General features: G+C 37.8%; 1 protein-coding gene across 1 annotated transcript; it reads right to left on the reverse strand.

The window, feature by feature from the left end:
- Positions 1-4378: 4378 nt before the first annotated feature.
- On the reverse strand, positions 4379-5672 carry LOC104428013 (short-chain dehydrogenase reductase 2a). The gene is given in 3 exon segments (XM_039308825.1): positions 4379-4914; positions 4917-5356; positions 5552-5672. Coding segments are annotated over 3 exon segments (912 nt in total). The 5' UTR covers positions 5638-5672; the 3' UTR covers positions 4379-4528.
- Positions 5673-23057: the final 17385 nt, after the last annotated feature.

Raw genomic sequence — 23057 nt, forward strand, 5'->3', positions numbered from 1 at the left:
ATATTCTTACACAAATATTTCTTTTGTTAGAAATTGTGAAATTGAATGAAATTATCTTGATGGTAGTTTGCCAATAAGAACTTCTTCAATTCTTTCTTCATCTTCTCCCAAGTAACCATACGACTTCTTCCTTCACAAGCTCTTTGTTTCTTCAAGTGCTCCCACCAAATAGATGCATGTTTTTTTAGCTTGATGGCAACTAGCTTCAAATTTCAATCATTTGATATTTTTTTTGTAGCCAAAGACTCTTTATACAGCCTACAACTATTCCATAAATTCTTCCGGTTGCATCTTCCCTTCAAATTCAGGAATATCAACCTTTACATAAGCATCTTGCTCTATTCCATGGAACCTTCAATATTGATGTCGAGGAAGTCCTTCCTCACTTGAATCATGACTTTGAGTACCAGTGAAAGGGTTGACGTCTTCTTCATCAGAGATAACACTTTTTTTTATCATGATGCCAATCATCGCATCCCAAAAGTTTGATGCATTGCAAACGCTCTTGCAATTGTTGTGCTTGTCTCCTTAAATCATCCATCTTAACGTCTCATAGGTCTCTTTCTCGAGTTGGAGAAGACTCGACGTTTGCTCCATGTCAATGACAACCAACCATAGAACCGTGTGCTTGTTTACGAACTTGACACCTAGAGAGAGTGTAGATAAGTAGGAAGTAACATTAGTGAAAACTTAAATAGATACATCACTTGCCACCCATGAGAATTCACTAAAGGGATTAGAGCAAAATAAGAAATCCTTCTTCTTCTTAAGCTAAACGCTCAAATAAGTTATAAATCAACCAAGTCTTGCCATTACATTCAGCATAGTATGCTTATATAGATGAGCAAGGAACAACTCTACAAGCATGAGTAATTACCAAGACTCATTGAAAAGATGAAAAGACTCATAGAAAGGCAAAATTAGTTTAACTAGAAAACAACTATAGTTAAATAAGGATGGCATTTACTATACCTTGAAAATATGAGAAAAGAAATGTAGTTGGTTATAGGTCTCCAAGTTTTAATAATTCCAAAGTTATTGAATTAATAGCCTTCAAGAAATGCGAACAGCCTCTAAACGCGAAGTGATCTAATTAGACTCGGACAATAGGCTTATGAATTGACAATTAGAAAGTCAATCGATAACAATGAAATCAATGTCTTGCCCACTAAATCAACAACCTTTTTGCAAAATTAACGTCTTTAAGGAAAACTCCTGCATATTAAAAAAAAAAAATAACTATGTGATTATAAAGACACAAGCAAAAATGAACCCATATGATAAAGAGGGGACGTGCATGATTACAATGAAATAACCCTTTTTAATTCATGCAGTCGCAAGAGATGCTATGCATATTAAGTAATCAACATAATATCCGAAAATTGTCCCGAAATGAAAAGTCCAGGAAGGCTGGAGACTTCCCTTGCTGGTCTCCCAAGCCCAAAAGCTAAAATTCTGTACTCCTTTTTAGAATCATGGGCTTAACCCAAATTGATGAGCTTGGAACAATCCTCTAAGCATGAGTAATTACCAAGACTCATTGAAAAGACAAAAAAAAAAAAACTCATAGAAAAGACAAATTATTTTGCTAGAACACAACTATAATTATATAAAGACGGCATTTACTAGATCTTGAAAATATGAGAAAATAAATGTAGTTGGTTGTAGATCTCCAAGTTTTACTAGTTCCAAAGTTATTGAATTAATGACCCTTAAGGAATGCGAAGAGCCCGCAGCCATGAAGTGATTAGAATAGACTTGGAATCAACAATACTTGTGAATCGACAACTAGGTAGTCGATTGATAACGATGAAATTGACATCTTGTCCACTAACTTGGCAACTCTTTTGCAGAATTGATGTCTCAAGGAATTCTCTAGCATCACACAAAAAAACATTAAGTAGAAGATTATGTGATCATAAAGACACGAGCAAAAATGAACCCATATGATAAAGAGGGCACATGCACGATTTCAATAAAATAACCTTTAATAATTTATGCAATCGCACGAGATGCTATGCATATTGTAGAATCAACATAATATATGAAATATGTTCCAAATTGAAAAGTCCAGTAAGGCTGGAGATACTTTCCGGGCTGGTCAAAAACTAAAAAATTTGTACTCCTTTTAGAATGGTGGGCTTAGCCCAAATTGAAAAGTCCGCCATGGTCCCTTCATCTACTTTCTCCTCATTCCAGCAAAGGAAAGTCCTGTGCATCTGGCGCATTCATGATAAGTCGAATATCTGTGTAATTTAAAATTTAAGACTTGATCAACTTGCATTAGCCGAGTATGCATATATATATATATATATATATATATATATATATATATATATATATATATATCAATTGCACACCACCCAAACCTTTGACTGGCAAAAGAGAGAGAGAGAAAAAAGAAGAAGAACAGATCTCCTTGAAAGGGAGGCAGCCTCAATCAATGGGAAACATTGACTAGACATTGAATCCTTTCGGTGTGGATAGTCATCAAAGTTTCCGAAGCAAGATTTGGTATAAATACCACGAGAGTCACGTTAATGGGTAGTTTCCCCTATCATATTTCCTTCTTTTTTTTACGAATAATATATATTTTTTAAAATAGGACTTATACCATTAAAAATCGCAAACTGATATATTCATGTCATATTTATTCCAAATTAATTTTCGTGTCACCAGAAATTCCAAATTAGTACACTCACTACAAATCTACCAAAATCTTAAGGCATGATTGGGGTAAATAGATTTTTCATGACATGAAAATTAGTTTAAAATAAATATGGTACAACTGCATCAATTTAAGATTTTTGGTGATGTTTAATCCTTAAGCGAAATCACTTTGAAGGAAGTAACTTCCCTAGAATGTATAATTAAATTAATCTACCTACAGCTATAATGACACCTATAAATAAAGCCCATAAAAGAATTCAAAGAAATTGGGAAAAGATAGCCACAATGTTTGAAAGTTGCCAGTCAGTGGCCACTTTTGGTTCTTGAAATTCGGCATCCTTTTGGCTGCTTTCTATGCCTGTCTAAGGCGAATTTTCCTTGAACTAAATTAACTTTTGAATGTGTGGCTCCGGCTCCAACTATATATATATATATGCCCAGCTCATAATCTCAGGTCAATTCAAGGATTTCGGGTGGGTAAAATCTGAGGACAGCTCGGATACACGTCTCCTATTTTTACCTTTTTCTCTTCTGTCTCTTTGAATATTCATTTCTTCAAGCATAAAGCTGGACCAAGGCATGGCCTCCCTAATTTTTTATCCTGAAGATTTTGGGTGGACGGACTTTCCTAAGTTTGGAAAAAAGCAAAAAGATTGCAGGACAAGATTTAGATGCTTGTAAGGCTGACAAATGCATGGGCTGCCTTTTCTAGACAAGTATCCCTTGAGATTCGTCATTAACATCGATAAAAATTAATTTTTCCATAATTTCTTTCCAAGTTCTGTATTCATTTGAAAAGTTATATATTGAGAAAATCATTATAGAATTAAAGAAATTAATAGTATTTTTTTTTATCAAGGAAGCGTAGAATTATGAACTCTAGGATCTGGTTTCCACCTGTCTTGTATGTCGGCCTCTAGTCTTGGGATGAGATTTGGTCATGTTTACATGCCTAATATTAGAATCACCATAGTCTCAAGGGTCGTGAGAGAAATTGATTGGAACTGGTAAGTTCCTAATGTGTTCTTTCAAAACTTGTTAAATGGCCTATTTGGTAGAATTATATGCTTTGAAATAATCACTTGAAACTCTTTCTTGGTAAGCAAGTAGTCATGTGTGTAGGAACAAGTAATCGATAATCCTAGCAAGCACTTGACCTTAAACAAGTTCATGTGTCAATTGCATGATAAAAAATCTTGATTCATAAACTTTGTCCATGAGTTAGGGTTTCATTTACTCAAAACCATAGATGTCACCACTACTCTCTAAATACTTAGGCTTCACCTAATAACTTGAATTTGAGAGAGAGAGAACCGACCTTCACTTTTTTGTACTTGCATTATTGAATGGAACTATATTTTATTGGTAATAATGCACTGACTTTTACTTTTTTGTACTTTACGTTATTATTTTTATTTTGGTCGTATCCTCACATTATTTGAATGGAACCACGTCGTCGAGTACAACTAGTGTGCCGGTCCAAAATTGACATACGACTTTTCCCCTTCTTTACGGGATTCGAATACCAATCCTTTGACTGTCGTGACATGAATTCCCATGGAGACTAATGATTCTTTTTATATCACATATGACAGTAATCGTTATACGATTCGTCTACTAATAAAATTAATTACAATGATGACAAAACATATAGCGGAATAAGATGCTCTATTCGACGATCTTGATTTTCTCAATTCATAATTTATTAATATATATTTAAGAGAGACATACAAGGGATATAAATATAGATATAAATAGATCTCCCTTAGAGAGCCAAATAAAAGAATGCTGCAACCTAATTTATGAGAAGAAAGTGAACACTCAGATGCAGAGAACCGTGAAGAGGAAAGGCTACTTTTTACAGGCCAACACAATTTCTTGAGGTTGTTACCCCACCATCCACAACAAGGTTGTGCCCACTAACATACTTGGACTCATCACTTGCAAGATACAAAGCAGCCTCAGCAATGTCCTTAGCCCTCAATGTTGCTCCTTTCAAGTTGGCAAGTCCTCTCACAAACTCCTCCATCTTCTCCACCTCTCCCTCACTGGGCACCCCAAAACTCATGCCTTCGTCTTCCTCCTCCCCGTCGCTGCTCCTCCACGCGTTGATGAGCATCGATGTCGCCACGCCGAACGGCGATATGCAGTTGACCCTGATCCCATACCTACCAAGCTCGCACGCCGCGTTCTTGGTGAGCCCCACGATGGCATGCTTCGAAGCCGTGTAGGCATGAGGACCGAGCCCCCCATGACCCCAGCCACACTCGCCGTGGAGATTATGCACCCGCTCCTCCTTGGCGCCATGACACGGGCCGCGTGCTTTATCCCCAGTGCTGAGCCTTTCACGTTAATGCTCATCACGCTTTCGAACTCCCCCACATCGAAATCCATGATGCTCTTGCGCTTCGATTGGTTCCCAAGCAACCCGGCATTGTTGAACATGACGTCGAGGCGTCCATAGCGGGAGACCGTGGAGGTCACCAAGTTCTCGACGTCCTCTTCCGAGCTAACGTCGCAGTGCACATAGGTAACAGAAGGAGATAGCGAATTAGCGAGTGCGGTCCCAAGAAGATCCTCAATATCAGCGATAACGACTTTTGCCCCGTGCCTCGCGAAGAGTCGAACCGTGGCCTCTCCAATCCCTTTAACTCCGCCGGTTACTATAGCTATTTTCCCTTCCAACCTACATAAGAAAAGTACTGCATTCATTATGGTTGAGACTAGTGCAATAGAAAAGTTGCTCTTAGCAATTCTGCATTCAAAAGATGACATGAACAGTATACTACTGTGGTAAGTACATAGCTTGTGAAAAATCAATGCGAGCTAGTGCAATCTTGCCAGAATATTGTATGAAATAATGCATTGATGACCTATTTACCTTCTAGGGCCAGGAGTAGTATTTTCATTTCCCAGCATCAGATTGATTTCCTGGACAACCTTCTCTGGCAAAACGTGAGCCGTCATGGTGTGGAGTGAGAGAGAGAGAGAGAGACCTCCAAGAGAGAAATTGATAGATTTGATTGGAGAAGCGGAAGGATTTTATAGGAGGTGGAGGCGTGAATGGACTGTGTTTCTTCCCTCCTTTCGTGGCGTCTTCCACGAAGCTGACCTTGACTTTTTAGTCTCTCCGCTTGCACGGCAAGGCCTTCATTGAAGATTTAAATATGGACCCATTTTGGAAGAACTGTTCTTCCTCGTGGACCACGTCCACCAAACGTGTCCTCTACAAATCACATTTGAGCACTTCAACCAATTTCGATTGGATGAGATCTGCCTTATTACGTGAACCTCATAAATCCAATGTATCATTGGACCGTGATCGTCCAATTTACTAGCCCACCTCGGACAAACGGAATAAATGCGATGGCGAAATCATCATATGAGAAAATCACGCGTATCATCATATCGTCGGATCATAATCGTCTAGGGATTGACTTGTTGATTTAAACATGGTTTGAACAGCAACGATGTCCATGCAATTGAGGAACTATGAACGAAACCCTAGTCAAAATCTTAATGGCAAAGTCTGAATCTTTGGGGGTGGTTGGTGCACAGCAATGGCAAAGTGTTACCGAATCCTTTAATGTATCTTAATCATCTAAAAGCTGTCATTCACAAAACTAAACTTAGCTGGAATGCTACAGGTACCAGCAGTGACATACATATATATTAACATATATAGACACAAGTACACATATCGATATGCTCCCCACTCGTGTGCGCGTTTCAAAAATAAACCTAGGGTTCCCTCTAGTGGAAAGAGAAACGAATGTGGTCGGATTGTCCGTACACATTTCTATGATGTGATGCTCCATGATTAATGTCTTGTTCTTTCGATGAACATTGCATTCGATTGAATTTTGCGAGAGGACCTATCACGTGATGACAAGGGTGGCTCTCTTTTCTAACACGACGTCATCTAGGTCTATGAAATACATTACTAATGTCGACAAATACTTTACTCAATTTATTCTAGAAAACCCAGCACTAGGTTTAATTACCAAGAAAATAAAATCTCATTTTCCCCTATGGGCGACTTTGGTTAGGCTTTAAGGTTTGGTCCATGGTGGCGAGAGGCAAATTCGATGCGATGCATGTGTTTTGAAGATAGGAGATGCAAAGTGCACGTAAAGATAAACTCGAGCCGGCAATAGTCGTTGTGCCGATAGGAACAAGCTCCATGATCGGCTTCCCGGTCATTGGTCAAAGAGGTAATCAAGGTCAATGTACTATGCCTATAGTAAATGTTTGGTTAATTTGATAATTTTGAAATATGAAAAGTTATTAATTTTGTAATGGTTTTTTATGGTCATCAATATATAACTGTTTTTGTTCGCCATTAATATAAAGCAGTTTTGTAACTTTTTTATAATTTCATATAAATGATTATATAATGATCACGTCACGAATTTATAACACAAAGGGTATATTTGACTTATTTCTTCATATAATCACGGTTTTTGGTTTTTTTTACAACGGTATTAACCGTTTTATATAAATGATTATATAATGGTCATGTTCCGTAATAACGGTTTACAAACGGATTGATAACGGTTTTTGAGGGCTCTCTTTCTCTCTTGTTTGAATAAAAATTAAACTTCAAATATCTTTGAAAATACATTGAATTCTCATATTTTTCCTTTTCTTTTAGTTACTTCTAATATTCAATGCGTAGTATAAAAAAAGGTTTATTATATCTTGGGAGAATAGTTGATAGAGCTTTAGGTATCGAGTTTTGTACTCTGAGAAATAGAATTATTCTTAAAAAAACAATGTTTGCACACATCAAACAATTGATCATATTGTCTCATCTTTTTCAATAAATGTCCAACAATTATTATTATTTTCATATTATCTAATATTTTTCCAATAGTAAATGGTTAGTTATGAGGAAATAGGAATAAGTCAAATTAGTTAACATTGGAATGACACGTTTAATTCATAATCTATCGATATTGATGATTCGAAGGAACATATACTTTGCGTTATAAAATATGTAGTCACACCCGTAGAAGATGACCGTAGTTCCAAGTTGAAACACATTCACTCCATTTACCTAATTCTAGGTACAAAAATAATGAGTTTTTGCAATTTCAAATCCAGTCAATTAATTGGTCAATTCCTTCCTCTCGAATTTTCACACTGTATCTTCCAGTCCACGTAATTTATTGATTGGGACACCGTCCGGAAGTCTTTGTCTTACTATAGTCCATGAGATATTCGATAAAATATATTATAATATGCTTATTTATTATAAAAATAGACAAAATTACATTGCATGGATATCCGTTTCGGCCTTAAATAATGACCAATTGGAGACCCGAAGGAGCTGTGTGGTGCGGGTCAAATCCGGGACCATCAAACCTCGGATTCACACGGTCGGTCGGTCGCAGGTCGTTCCTTGTTCATACTATTGGTCTATCCCAGGGGACAATTGACATTTCAACCTGTTTTTTGATTTGAGTGCTTTCACAACTTTCGATCAAGTCAATTCTCATAGACCCAACCACCCATATTTTTAGAAAGTCAAAGGAAAGAACCTTGTAATTGAACGGAGGTTGACAGGATACTCTGATTCGACGTGGTTTTGGTATTGTTTTAACGAAATACTGGGTGAAAGTGACTTATTAGATTGTCCTTTTGGTAGTTCGATGAGTGATTATAATTTCTTATATTTTAGTGATCAAATCTGTCCTAATATTTATATATAATTTTTTTTTTTTTTTTATATAAACATCCGGTTATGAATAGATTAGATTCCCTAATAGGGTATCATTTATGGATGCAAAACATCGATATGGGTTGATGTGAATAGATAAGATTCCCTAATAGGGTGGCAAGCATTCATTTAAGGGATTATTTTAAGTACAAGACTTGTGATTCGATATGGGATTTGGCACATTTGACACTCAATTAACCCCTTCCATGCAAATTCAACTAAATATAACCTCTAAGTTCTGCCACAACTAGAAGACAGAAATAGTCCGAGAAGTACAATTTATGGGGATGTTAGGATTTTGTTTATAAATATTTTAAACATTGAGCCCGCCACACTCATCACCTCCCTCCTAATCCAAGTGAAGTATTGTGCCAAACCAACAAATCTCGACGCAAATCTCGGTCCTATTGACACCAAAAAATGTCCCGGACATTGTAGTTGACGACTTGGTTGACATGGGCTTGCTAGAATGACTAGAGAAGCGAAAAATAGCTAAGTGTTGGGACTAATCAATTAGTAAAGTGCAGTCAGTTGACAATAAGACCCAATTATTATAGACGGAAATGTCAAAATGCATTGGCTAAGTATTGGAAGAAATGAGTCAATGTAACTCTCAGTAACCATCAAGGTAGTGATGTCGATCTAATCATCAATGTAAATATTGAATAGTAGAGTGATTAATCGTTGGTATATCTGTCAAGTAGTGGAATCAAGCAAGGGAGTTGTAGAAACCTATGGGTTATAAATAGCAAAGTGTACCCTTAGCAAATAAAGTCCTTCAATCAATCACATAATTCAAAGTTGTTTATTTGTATCTTGTGCTATGTTTCTTGCAATTTCGCAGCAATTGCCTCCGGTCTCCATACTTTTAATTTTCTTGTCATTTACCTCCCTATTCAAAATCAACAAAGGATCTTTCACCGCTTTTGTCAATTCACTAATCAGTCCATCCATATTCCAAAAGGTATTTTGTTGACTTTTCGGTGACACATGTCCACACGTCTTCTCCAGTGGTCTTCTCCCCGCAGAGTCTTCTTCCTGCAGAAACCATGATAGCAAATTTGGTAATTGCAATGATTAATGAGATTCCCTATCGAGTCCAAATACTAATACACACTTTATCTTTCAAATTTGAGTCTATGGACATATCTTATCAAATTCACCTTCACTCAAATGTCAAAAGTCTAAGCTATATTGAATTTAGTTAATCACCAACTACTCTGAGCTCTAAAACATGTACACTTGAACAATTTCCTTTCTGTTCGTAGAAGAACAATTAGAGAGATTAAACATCAGTGTCAACTTTGCAGCAAACTTTTTTCTCTCAACCAATGAATTAGGCCACTTTGGCGGGGTGATAAAGTAGCACACAGCCTGCAGAGACATGTCAAAAAGGTGAACTGTCTGTAGCTTCCGAATCTAGTTTGTACTGGAACTCTTATCATGAGGCTAACGTTTGAAAATGCGTAAACCCACCAAATAAACTTTCATGTATATTACCAATGTAAAAAGAAGTAGACACCCTTTCAAAATAAATCCAGAGCTACCACCTAGTGGAAAAAATCTCATCTTGCTTTGAGTTTGGCTAAAGTTCGAGTGACATAGCTTATAGGACATCCATATGAAAAAACTTTTGAGGTTGTTGTTTTACTTCTTTAAATATTTGCTTCAGAAAACACATTGCAGGAAGTCAACTCATGAGTTGAAATGCTCGAGAGAACCGGTTTGGGAAAAGTCGAAGGCTAGAGAGGTAAGGCCCCTCAGATCGTAAATCGAGACCCCACGCATGTTATGATTTTTCAGATTAACTTTGAAATGGATTAGGGTCATTTTCCCTAAAATTACTTTCTTCTTGTGAATCCCTCATTACATATGTTCGAAAGGACGAAAGGTCTTTGTCTAAGCAGGCTAGTAATATCATGGCTCCGTCAATTTTAAAACTAAGCAAGTATCACCTAATTATGCATCTTTTATCAATTGCATATGCATCCACGTAACGAATGGAGACTCACGCATATTTTTATTACTCCTTGCATACTTTTAAGGCACAAACGCGCATGGCACCCGGAGTCATGCCGGGACAAAAAATGACGAAGGAATTTCCGTGATTACATCTTCGGAAAAACCAGAATTTATTAATAAGTTTAGGAAACTATTTGATGATGGCATTCAAAGGACTTAATTAAAAAGAGCAACATCGAAAGGGCATTGTGAGGATGCTAACCCTCCTCAAACTAATTTCCAAACTAATTTCCAGGTAAGAAGAAAAATCCAAAACTGATATATCCAAGTCACATTTAAGCCAAACTAATTTTCTTAGGGATTTTAGTAGATTAAGCCAAACAAATTTTCTTAGAGATTTTAGTAGATTTTTGAAACTTAAAGGAGCTCTTAGCAGATTTTCCAATGTAAGATTTTGGTGATTTAAGATTTTTTTTGTGACATCAAATATAAATTGGGATAAAATGTGCCATAATGTACCGGTCTGAAATTTTTTGTCACATAGAAATTAATTTGGATAAATGTTGCACAAAAGTATCGATTTGAGATTTTTTGTAATAAAAAAATTAATTTGAAATAAATAAGGTGTGGAGATATTAATTTGGGGATTTGACGGTATTAACCCTAAAAATAATTATTCTTCCAAGTTATCCATCAATCTTTGGCCAATATGTATGGAATATGATTTCGACGTGACAGTGGAGGTAAGTCTATAAGGAAACACATAACCACACTAAACAAAGCTCATTTTGTATTATTTAATTACGACATGTCAAAGATGTATACAAGAAATCAAATTGATTAGACTACTCAAGCCACTTGATTTGTTAATGAGTCAAATTGTCAACTTTAATATATTTACAATTCTAATTTAAATAAGTAAACGATTGCAATTCGTGGCATTCCTCAACTTGATGTCTTAAAGAAATTAGAAGGTCAAAATTTTTAGTTGACTCGACCAGGAGCTTTTCACGAATTTAAAAAATGGAAATTCGTGGCATTCCTCAACTTGATGTCTTAAAGAAATTAGAAGGTCAAAATTTTTAATTGACTCAACCAGGAGCTTTTCACGAATTTAAAAAATGGAAATTTTAATCGGTTGTAATATCCTCTATCCTTTTAAGATCCACACAGCCCTCATACCAAAATGTGAGCAAATCTTACTACTAATTGCAAAATCACATTAAACTATATTTTACTATTTAGATTGTTATGATCTATATTATATACTTTTTAAAGTTTATTTAGGGTCACGAAAATATATAAACTTATGATATGACTATCATTTTATATTAGGGTTAATACCATTAAATATCCAAAAGCGGCACCCACAGCCACATTTGCCCTAAATTATTTGGTCACTACTACTTTTGAATTCCACCCCATAAATGATTAAATCCACCCATTTTACAGTAAAAAGACAAAATTACCCTTAATTTTCAATTGTAATTTAAAGTGATGGCCCTATTCTTCCTTTTTTTTTCTTTTTTTTTTTCTATTCAGGATTACCATAATTAACTATTTCACATATTTTATCTTTAGTATATCAAAGAAAAAGTGTATTTTTAGATATTCCTACAACATCTTACATGATGTACGTAAAAGGCATTCTCTTATTTAGTAAAAAATTAAAAATTCTCTTGTTTATCATTGATCTTATAAAACTTATCTATTCTTTGACCATTTTATCTCAAAAGCTCAATTTCTTGATGAACTTTTTATTTTTTAATTTCATTAGCCTAATATATATATTAAAGAATTTATCTTCTTTTTTTCTTACTATATCATCGAGATACTTTTACACAAAGCATGTAAGAAATTAGAGGAATATTTAGGAATATATTAAAAATATTATGTACAATGTAGCATCTTGATTTTTTTTGGGTTAATATCCTGAAAAATCCCAAATTTGTATACATGTGATAATTTTACCCAAGACTAATTTTTTAACCGTGAAAAACCCCAAGCTTGTACACTTGTGATAAATTTACCACAAGTAATCATAAAAATCACAAACTAGTACATTTGTGATAAATTTACCTCATTAAACTACCACAAACCCCAAATTAATATATTTGTGACAAATATACCCTTTGTTAAATTAGATTAATAATACAAAAAATCACAAAAATGATACAATTGTGGTCAAAGTGGTTTCATGCTAAAAGGCTACCCCTGAAGGCCTTGAATGAGAGAGATTCACCTACAGTGGAAAGGCATACCTGCAGAAAATTGACTCTATTTTCCCTGGTTCTAAGTAAATCTCAAACTAGTACACTAGTCCACCGTCACATATCATCCAACTTACTAATTTGACAATAAAATTTAACGAAAACTAATAAAGAGTAAATTTATCATAAATATACTAATTTGAGGTAAATTTGTCAAATGTGTACCAATTTAGAGTTTTTTGTGGTTAAAAAATTAGTTTAGGGTAAATTTGTTATAAGTGCACCAATTTATGGTTTTTCAAGTTATTAACCATTTTTTTGTATAAAGTCCAAGCGATCGTGCACTATTTCTCACGAGTTGTTCGTGGTTGATTCTGAGAGTGTTGATCATTGGTTGGGGCCAACTTTTAGTGGTTAGGGGCGCCTTCTAGCCCTCTTTCGAACCCCCACAGTGCTTGGCCTGGTACACTTCTCTTCTTGGGCCGTTTTGTTCGAAATGGGGTAGGGTTTCTGCGTTCTCTAATGTGCTGCTCACATTCTCTGCTTGCGATGGATTCTAACTTGGTTTTGGCCCAAATTATGGGGAAAGGACCAACGTTGGTATCCTCCCCCCATATTCTTGATCATTCAACCCGGGTGGGTGCAGATGAGAACCTGAGATGAGCTTCCTCGTCCATTGTTGATTCGCGCAAAAGAAACCGGCAGCTGTTTCCTCCTCATGCTTCTATGGGTTAAAAGGTTATGCTTTGGAATGTTTTTCTTCTACCTATGTTAACAATAGACCAATTGTTGAATTAACTGAGGATATCATTGAAGTGATTGATCCCAAGTTGCATGAGTGTCTTGTGGGTTATTACATTAGAAGGAGAATACCCTTCAAAGTTACTAAAGCGGCTCTAAAGAATGCCTGGGGACCTAATCTTGCTGAAGTTATGTCCAATGGATAAGGGTTTTTTTTTTTCATATACCTGATACAGATTTTCGAAGGAAGTTTCTGGAAGGGGGTCTTATTTTGGTGTCCAGGATTTCGCTGGTGTTGCAATAGTGGAAACCGAGCCTGGAACCCAAGAAAGACACTCACCTAACTGTCCTTGTACGGATTAGGCTTAAATACCTCCCACCTACTTTCTAGTCTACTCAAGGGATAGGCAAGATTGCTAGTGCAGTGGGAAGCCACTCTATGTTGATCAAAAGACAGAACAGATGAAGATGGTCACATTTGCAAGAGTATGTGTCGAAATTACAGCGAAACATCCTACTTACGATGTTATTGAAGTGTCCGACAATGGTGTGTCTTCTCTTGTAGAAGTTGAATACAAATGGAGACTTGTGGCATGTTCTGATTGTGGCATTTTCAGTCACAAATGCCCCATTGCTCCGGCTCGTTCCCCTACATCTAATGCTGCTAACTAGGTTACGGTACCTGCTCCTCGAACACGACCTCTCCCCATGTTCTTCATGCCCCGTCTCTAGCCCTTGATGTTGTGGACGTCTAGCCAAGCAAAGTGGTGGCTTGGACAGTTGATTCCCCCTTGTTGGTTAACAAGTCAAACGATGGTCCCTCAAATTCTAGTATTCAGACCGCTAAGCTTCGTACATCAGATCCTACTGATGGCTTAACTCAAACAATTGGCGAGGAGTGCTTTAGAGCTGGTGGATCCCAAGATCACCTGCTTGCCTTAGAGGCTGCTCCAACTGCTGCCCCTTCCTTGCCAACTTCCGACTCTAGATGGAAGTAGGTTAAAACAGAAAAGGAAAAGCCTCATTCTTCAAATGTTGCTACATCTTTTACTTTGGCCCCACCTTTCAAATGAGGGCATTCCCAAAAATTGAATGACCTTGTTGCTGATAAACTCCAAGTTGCTCCCTCTGTTTGGAAGACTCTTGAAAGATCCAAGGCTTCTAAAAAAGATGATGCTCGTTCTTCCTAAGCGGTGGTTATGGTCGATCCTCCCAGCTTTATTGTGCTCCATGCAAGTTCGGAAGATGAGATTGTTGAATCCAGTGTCTATGTTGGTTCTGATGAAGATGATCTATTATCTACATGTCCCTCATCTCCAAGAGTGTTGCCTCTCCTTGTTGGTACTAAATCTTTACAGAATAAATTGGTAAAGTTGCTGACCCCCCTCCTTCGGTCTTGCCTACCTCGGCCCCAAACCGGCGCAGGGCAACTAAGAAGAGGTAACCTCCTTCTTCCTCTTTGTAAATATGCATTTTGGGTTTTGGAATGTTAGGGACATGCTCAACCCTATTAGAAGAGCTAAAGTCAGGAGACTTATTACCTCTAATAACATTTCTTTAATCGGCCTTATTGAGACTAAAGTTCCGGGGAATCTTTTTTTCTTTCTATATCCTCTCTTTTGTTTAAAGATTGGAAGTGGGTTGCGAACTATGACTTTTCCTCTCGAGGTAGAATTTGGGTTGGTTGGAACCCTAAGTTTATAAGCTTCGAAGTTTTGTCTATGAATGATCAAGCTGTGCATGGTCGCACCAAATTCAACCATTCTGGTTTGGTGTGTTGTGTTTCTGTTATCTATGGTGAACACATTTATATCCGACATTAGCCTTTGTGGGAGGACCTCCTCCGTGTAAATGCACTCCTGCAGAATTCCGCCTAGATCGTGGCGAGGGATTTCAACGCTATTAAGGATCCTTTGGATCAAGTTGGGAGTTTGAATGCTTGGATTCCTAATTTTGATGAATTTAACTAGTGCTTAGCTCAGAATGGATTGGAGGTTCTAAAATATGTAGGTCTTCGTTTTACTTGGTCCACCTCGGTTGGTGATAAAAGAAAAATGAGAAAAATTGATCGGATCTTAGTGAATACGAGGTAGAAATTGAATTTCTCGTTCTTGGAAGCTTCGTTCTTAAACCCTGGTATCTCAGATCACACCCCTATGATTGTGAGAATGCTAAACTTGGTTTATAAAGGGAAGCCTTTCAAATATTTTGACTTTTGGTTTGATCCTTGAACTTCCCCTCCATAGTTCGTCAAGCTACGGATAGCCTAGTGAGAGGGGTAACTATGTTTAGATTAGTTTCCAAGCTCAAGGCTTTGAAGAGTTAGCTCAAGCTCCTTAATTGTGAGGCCTTTTCTAATATCTCTCAAAGGACAACGGAAGCTAGGGACACCTTACGCTCCACCCAAGTTGGTATTCAGCTTGATCCTATGAATATCACTCTTGCTGAGCTTGAGAAGGAGTAGCGATGGACTTTTGTAGACCTTCATGGTCAAGAAGAATCTTTCTTTAGACAAAAATCTAAAGTTAGATGGCTCAAAGAAGGTGATCAAAACTCTAAATTCTTTCACCATTCAATTAAAATGAGACAACTCAGAAATAGGATCCTCTCGGTTAAGGACCCTTCGGGCTTTGTGATCAGACCCTGACTTGGTGCCACAAGTCTTCGTTTCCTTCTTTTCAGATCTCCTCTCACCTCATACGGTACTCTCTAAGCCCTCTTTGCAGGAGCTAAAACAGTTTGTTCGACATCCTCTTATGGATGATCAGGTATGTTCCTTTTCTAGGCTGGTCTCTAATTCTTAAATTAAGATTACTCTTTTCTTTCTCGCTAAGGGCAAAGCCCCCGATCCAAATGGCTTCACTGCTAAGTTTTTTAAAAGTAATTGGGACATTGTGGGTTTGTTGGTGTTGGAAGTGGTCAAAGAATTCTTCTCCTCGGGTTGGCTTCTAAAAGAAGTAAACAATATAATCCTTACCCTGGTGCCTAAAGTCCTTAACGCTTCGGCTGTTTCGAATTATAGGCCCATAGCGTGTTGTAATACCATTTACAAGGTCATTACAAAGATTTTGGGTAATTGTTTGGCTGGAGTACTAAAAGACTTGAAAGATCCATCTCAGAACGCTTTTCTCAAGAGTAGAAGAATTAGAGACAATATTCTTATGGCCCAAGAACTATTTGTCGGCTTCCATCTTGACCCTTACTTACCCAAGTGTGCTATTAAGATAGACTTTCAAAAGGCTTATGATACTGTAGATTGGGATTTCCTTGAGCTTACTCTGCTGGCTTTTGGTTTTCCTCATTGGTTTACTCGACTTATTATAATATGTGCTCGGATGCCGAAATACTCCATCTCCATTAATGGAGAGCTCCATGGTTTCTTTTCGGGTGGACATGGCCTGCGACAAGGGGACCTAATGTCTCCCTACCTTTTTACTTTGGTGATGGAAGTGTTCTCATGGATTCTTACTGATCGGACTTCGGCTAAGGACTTCAATTTTTTTTGGAGGTGCAAAGCGATTAAACTTTCTCACATTTTCTTTGCCGATAACGTCTTTCTTTTTTGCCAGGGTGATTGGGCCTCGGTGGCTTTACTTAAGAGAGGATTGGATATATTTTTCTTTTGGAGTAGGCTGTTACTTAACAAAAACAAAAGTGAAAATTTTCTTTCCGGTGGATCTCCATCCCTCCATAGCAATCTTGCTGGCTTTTGGCTTTAATGAAGAAAAGCTTATGGTCCGGTACTTGGGCGTTCCTATAATATCTTCTAGGCTTAGCAAAGCGAATTGTGTTACTTTTTTTTTTTTGGGTCGGAAATATGTAGATTTCATTACTTAACCAACATTCGAAAAACGCAAGGTCTCTACATCCGAGCATAAAATTAACAAAAGAGAGTAGGGTGGGTAGATAGTCCAATTAAGTGGGAGTTCACCTTCTTTGTGGGCTCTTGCGACCTAGTCCACTGCTCGGTTGGCTTCTCTAGGCTCATGGGCTAATTTGACTTTGGGCATTTGATTTAATAGGCACCGGCAGTCTTCTGTAATTGGTCGAACGGCCCATACGGCTTCTTTTTGGCCTAGAATGCACTGAACCACTTCTAGATTGTCAGAAGTGATCTGAAGCTCCTGTTCTTCTTCCAAGTACAGACTAGTTCGTGCACTTTCCTCCTGTTCGAAGCTTCTCAGCCAGATTAGAGCCTCCCGCACCGCTAGGGTTTCGGCAAGGAGGACAGAGGATGCACAGATGGGTTTCGTGAAGCCATCGAGTAGTAGTCCCTTGCTATTGCGAAGGACCCCTGCAATCGAGCCCGACGCCGTGAAGCTGCTCTAGGCACTGTCCACGCTAAGTTTGCAGGTTGGTGGTTTTTTGGGGTTGCTATTTCTCGGTTCTAAGTTGTTGTTTCTCGGTTCTGGGTTGCTGTTTCTCTGTTCTAAGCTGCTGTTTCTCGGTTTTGGGTTGCTGTTTCTCTATTCTAGGTTGCTGTTTCTCTGTTCCGGGCTGTTGTTTCTCGGTTCTGGGTTGTTTTTGAGTTGTTGGATTTTGCTGTGCAGGGGCGTGTACTTGGATAGGAGGGTCATGGAGGTCGAGTCTTCAAGAATCAGCCTGAGGTTTGGCCGACGAGCTTGGAAAATCAAGGCATTCCTTGCTTTCCAAATTTTCCATAGAGTTCCAACAAAAAGTGCCTTTGCCTGAGGATCAAGCGTCGAGGTGAGTATGGCGTGGATCCATTTATCTATACAGGTTATGTTCTTCGGGAAGGTGTCGATCTGCAGTCTTGGGTTTGACCATATAGCTTTTGTCTAGCTGCATAAGGCGAATAGGTGCTCTACCGTCTCTGGATGCTGATTGTAGATGGGGCAGCTCAAATCAGGTATCATCTTCCTTTTGAATAGATTTTCTTTGGTAGGGAGGGCATTGTTACATATACTCCATACTAAAAATCTAACTTTGGGGCAAATCTAGAGCTTCCAAACTTCATGCCATAGTGATTTGGGAGTATGGTAGGAAGTGGAAGGTTGCGTTATCAATAAGTCCCTTTCTTGAGCTTTAAGCCTGTTGTAGCCACTTTTAACTGTGTAGGATCCTGATCTGTTTGCCATCCAAATAAGTTTATCAGGTTCAAAAGTTAAGCTAAGTGAAGTCGCTAGTATTTCTTTTGCCACATTCTCCCCAAAGATTATTTGTACTTTCTGCGCATTCCATTCCCTGGTAGTATGGTCTATCAATTCAGCCACTCTTTGTGGATCATTTCTGTTTGGCGGTCCATAGATCTTCCCCAAGGTTAACCATCGATCCTCTCTGATTCTGATTTTCTGTCCATCTCCTACCTCTCATTTAGTAGCAGGTTCTAGCACTTCCCTGGCCATTAAGAGACTCTACCATTCCCAAGACGGTATATAACATTTTTGTGCACTCCAGAAGGTATAATTTGGAAAATATAGGCTCTTTAAAGTTTTGCTCCATAGAGCATTTGGTGTTTGAGTTAGTCTCCAGGCTTGTTTTCCTAATAACACTTTGTTGAAATCCACAAGGTCTTGGAAACCAAGGCCTCCTCCATCCTTTTGAGTTTTCAAAAGATCCCAATTTCTTCAGTGAACACCTTTCTTTGCTGAACTTTGTTTCCACCAGAAGTTGAAAATGCGCTGCTCTATTGCACAACAAATAGATATTGGGATTTTGAACAGAGACATAGCCTATTGCGGTAAAGCTTGAACCATTGTCTTGATAAGGATCTCTTTCCTCGCCTTGGATATTAGTTTTTCTTTCCAGCCCTCTAATTTCCTTTCTACTCGAGAGAGGACCCAAGAAAACATTTGTTTTTTTGATTTGGGCCCAATCTAAAGGTATTCCAAGATATGTCCTTGTTTTTTCTATGAGAGGAACTCTTAGTTCAGCTGCTAGGTTGGTTTTCAAGAGTTGTGGGCAGCCCTTACCAAAGAAAATCCCTGACTTGTTAAGATTGATGGCTTGACCAGAGGCAAAACAGTATTGGTTTAGGATGTTGGCTAGGTTTTGGGCTTCAGTAATTGTACCATTAAGGAAGAAAATAGCATCATCAGCAAATAGGAGATGGGACAAAGTGGGATATGTGGTGTTTAATTTGATGCCTTTGAGGGTTTGGTCTTCAATTCCTTTATTAATGAGGGTAGATAGAGCATTGGCCATTAGGAAAGAGGGTCATGGGACAAAGTGGGACAGGTGGTGTTTAATTTGATGCCTTTGAGGGTTTGGTCTTCAATTCCTTTATTAATGAGGGTAGATAGAGCATTGGCCATTAGGAAAGAGGGTCATGGGACAAAGTGGGACATGTGGTGTTTAATTTGATGCCTTTGAGGGTTTGGTCTTCAATTCCTTTATTAATGAGGGTAGATAGAGCATTGGCCATTAGGAAAGAGGGTCATGGGACAAAGTGGGACAGGTGGTGTTTAATTTGATGCCTTTGAGGGTTTGGTCTTCAATTCCTTTATTAATGAGGGTAGATAGAGCATTGGCCATTAGGAAAAGGGTCATGGGACAAAGTGGGACATGTGGTGTTTAATTTGATGCCTTTGAGGGTTTGGTCTTCAATTCCTTTATTAATGAGGGTAGATAGAGCATTGGCCATTAGGAAAGAGGTCATGGGACAAAGTAGGACAGGTGGTGTTTAATTTGATGCCTTTGAGGGTTTGGTCTTCAATTCTTTTATTAATAAGGGTAGATAGAGCATTGGCCATTATGAAAGAGGGTCATGGGACAAAGTGGGACATGTGGTGTTTAATTTGATGCCTTTGAGGGTTTGGTCTTCAATTCCTTTATTAATGAGGGTAGATAGATCATATCATGGCAAGGGTCTAGTTTGGGCACACCGGTTTTTATCTTTTGCTGGAAGACTTCAACTCATAAGATTAGTCTTATATTCTATTCAAGCCTTCTGGGCCAGCATTTTTACCTTGCTTGCCTCGGTTTTAGAGGGCATTGAACACATTTTGAGACAATTTCTTTGGAAAGGCTCTTCTCTTGGGCGTGGTGGTGCTAAGGTCTCATGGGATGACGTTTGTTTCCAAAAGGAAGAAGGCGGGTTAGGCCTTCGTAAGTTGAAGGATTGCAATAGGGCGGCTATGCTTAAATACATCTAGATTCTCTTGCTAGGGTCTCCTCGAATGATGTTTGTTTCCAAAAGGAAGAAGGCAAGTTAGGCCTTCGTAAGTTGAAGGATTGCAATAGGGCGGCTATGCTTAAATACATCTAGATTCTCTTCACAGATAAAGAATCCTTGTGGTGTCGTTGGATCCATACAAACTTCTTGATTTCTTCCCATCCCGCTATTTGTTCATGGGCTTGGAAGAAAATCTTGCAACTTAAAAAAGACTTCTGTCTTTCATTCCTTTGGGAAATTGGAAATGGACTCTCAGTTTCCTTATGGCATGATCACTGGCTTCTTTGTGGCCCATTGGACTCTTTCGTCCCGACTTTGCTCATGGATAGTTTGGATCTTCCTAGCTTTGCGGTGGTAACGAATCTCTTCTCTTCGAGGGGCCGTGCGCTTAGATCTCTTTTGGAAAATTGGGGGCTCAACCTCCCAACTATCTCCTCGTCCCGTGATCGGTTTTCCTAGCGTGGTGACTCCTCCGGTTCCTTCTCGGTGGCTTCGGCTTGGAATATTATCAGGACCAAGAAGGATCGTGTTCCTTGGGCGACTCTTGTTTGGGATAATGCTCTCGCCCCTAGATTCCAATTCAACCTTTGGTTAATCTCTAAGAATCGCCTTCCTACCCAGATGCTTCTCCTCTCTTATGGAAGGATTGATTATGAAGTCTGCACTTTTGCAGGTGTTGTGCCAGACTGATCATATGTTCTTCGATTGTTCTACATCGGCAACACTTGTTAGTTTTGGGCAACCGGGTGTAATCTTCCTTGGCGCAATAAATCTTGGAACGACAACCTCTCTTGGGCCTTGAAATTTTTAAAAGGTAAAGACTTCTACCATTCCATTGCTCGATTCTCATTTGGCGCTCTATGTCACCTTATCTGGAAGAAGAGGAATAACATCATCTTCAGGGGGGAAGCCTTTGTGGTTTCTGCGATGAAAAATCATCTTATCAAGGTTGTAAAGGATAAAGCGTTACCTTTTTCATATGTTCCGAACTCCTCAAGGAACAGGAGGCTCCAAAGAGGGTGGGGTTTTGACCCCTTGATTTTCATTGGTCGTCCTTCATCTTCCTAGGACCGCTCATGTTTACTATCGTCTTTTGAGCTTTTGTTCCCACTACTTCAGCTTTTCGTTCTTCATCCCTTCCTTTAGATGTAGGTCGAGGTTTGCCGAGGTGATTGTAGTTGTCGTGTTTCTATTGCCTTCTTTGGGCTGTTGTCAACTTTGTTGCTTTTGTGTTTTGCCTTAGGCTTCTTACATCGGCTCCCTTTCACTCTTTTTGCTCTTAGCTTTTAGAGTGTAAGTTTTTGGCGATCTTTTATACATTTTCCTTAGCTCAATATAATCTTACTTTTACAAAAAAAAACCATTTTTTGTATAAATAGTTTGATCCAGATAATGATATTTCACTATTTTTTTTAATCTCAATTTATGTAATGTTTTGATTTAATTAAATTTTATTTTTGAAGTTTCATGTTGGAAAATGTCTTGTGATTTTATTTTGGAAAATCTTTGAAGAGTTTTTTTTTTTTTTTTTATGTGATCATCCTATTATAACTATATATAATAAAATCGATAATAAGGGTTTTGATGGAGATATACACAACAAGAGTGAAAATATGTAAACAAGCCAATGTGTTAAAAAGTCATCTATTTTAAATTTGTTCCATACTCTACTTCATAATTTATTTAATGAATTTGCTCGACAACGTAAATAAGAAGTAACTTTCTTGAGGATTTATCCTTTCGACAAAATGAACTTTCAGGGAAGTATTATCAAACAATTAAAAAAAAAACACGTTGTCTTCAATATAAATGGGAAATCTACAGTAAACAAAAACTAAACATTTAAAGTTCTTAATTATGATAAGTAAATTCTACAAAAATATAGAAAAACTAAAAAATGAAGAAAGTAAAAAAATTTGAGATCACCACTTTAAATTGTAACGGAATGATTGAGGACAATTTTGTCTTTTTGGTAAAAATTGGGTGAATTTAGTTATGTGGGTGTAGAAATAGCGCCACCCGGTTATTTTTTATCTCGTTAAAAAAAAGAAGAAGGTACCACATGACAAATTTATTGTAAATTATCTTTTCTCTTAAAAAGTACCAAACTACTAATTTACTGTGAACTAATTTTCTTCTTACAAGAAAACCCTAATTGGTAATTCTAACCTAAATCTACCATCCGCTAGCATTCCATTTAGTATTTATTGCTAAGATGCATATATATATCAACGCAAACGACTGAAAGATGGATTTGACATATAGAACGACATATCTAAAGCGAAAAATCAACGTGTCGTAACACATAAGCATCTTAAGAATGATAGATATGGAGTACCAACTTGTGATTTTTAAAATTAGGGATAAATGCGACCATGGGGGCAGCGACCCAAGGCTCGAAAATTAATTTAGGATGAAGGCCTTGTCAGCATAGGTTTGGAATTTTTTATGAGGTCAAAAAATAAGTGATTTTTAAATTGGCATCACTACCCCTAAAAAGGCTAACATGACCCAGAATTTTTAAATAACAAAAAAAAAAAATCATATTTTCTTCATGGCGCTATCTAATTTCAAATTTTTTTTAACGAGATAAGGATCGCCTGCGGCCGCTAAATTC

The sequence above is a fragment of the Eucalyptus grandis genome, chromosome 1 (genome assembly GCF_016545825.1).
Source record: "Eucalyptus grandis isolate ANBG69807.140 chromosome 1, ASM1654582v1, whole genome shotgun sequence".
NCBI classification, from domain to species: Eukaryota; Viridiplantae; Streptophyta; class Magnoliopsida; order Myrtales; family Myrtaceae; genus Eucalyptus; species Eucalyptus grandis.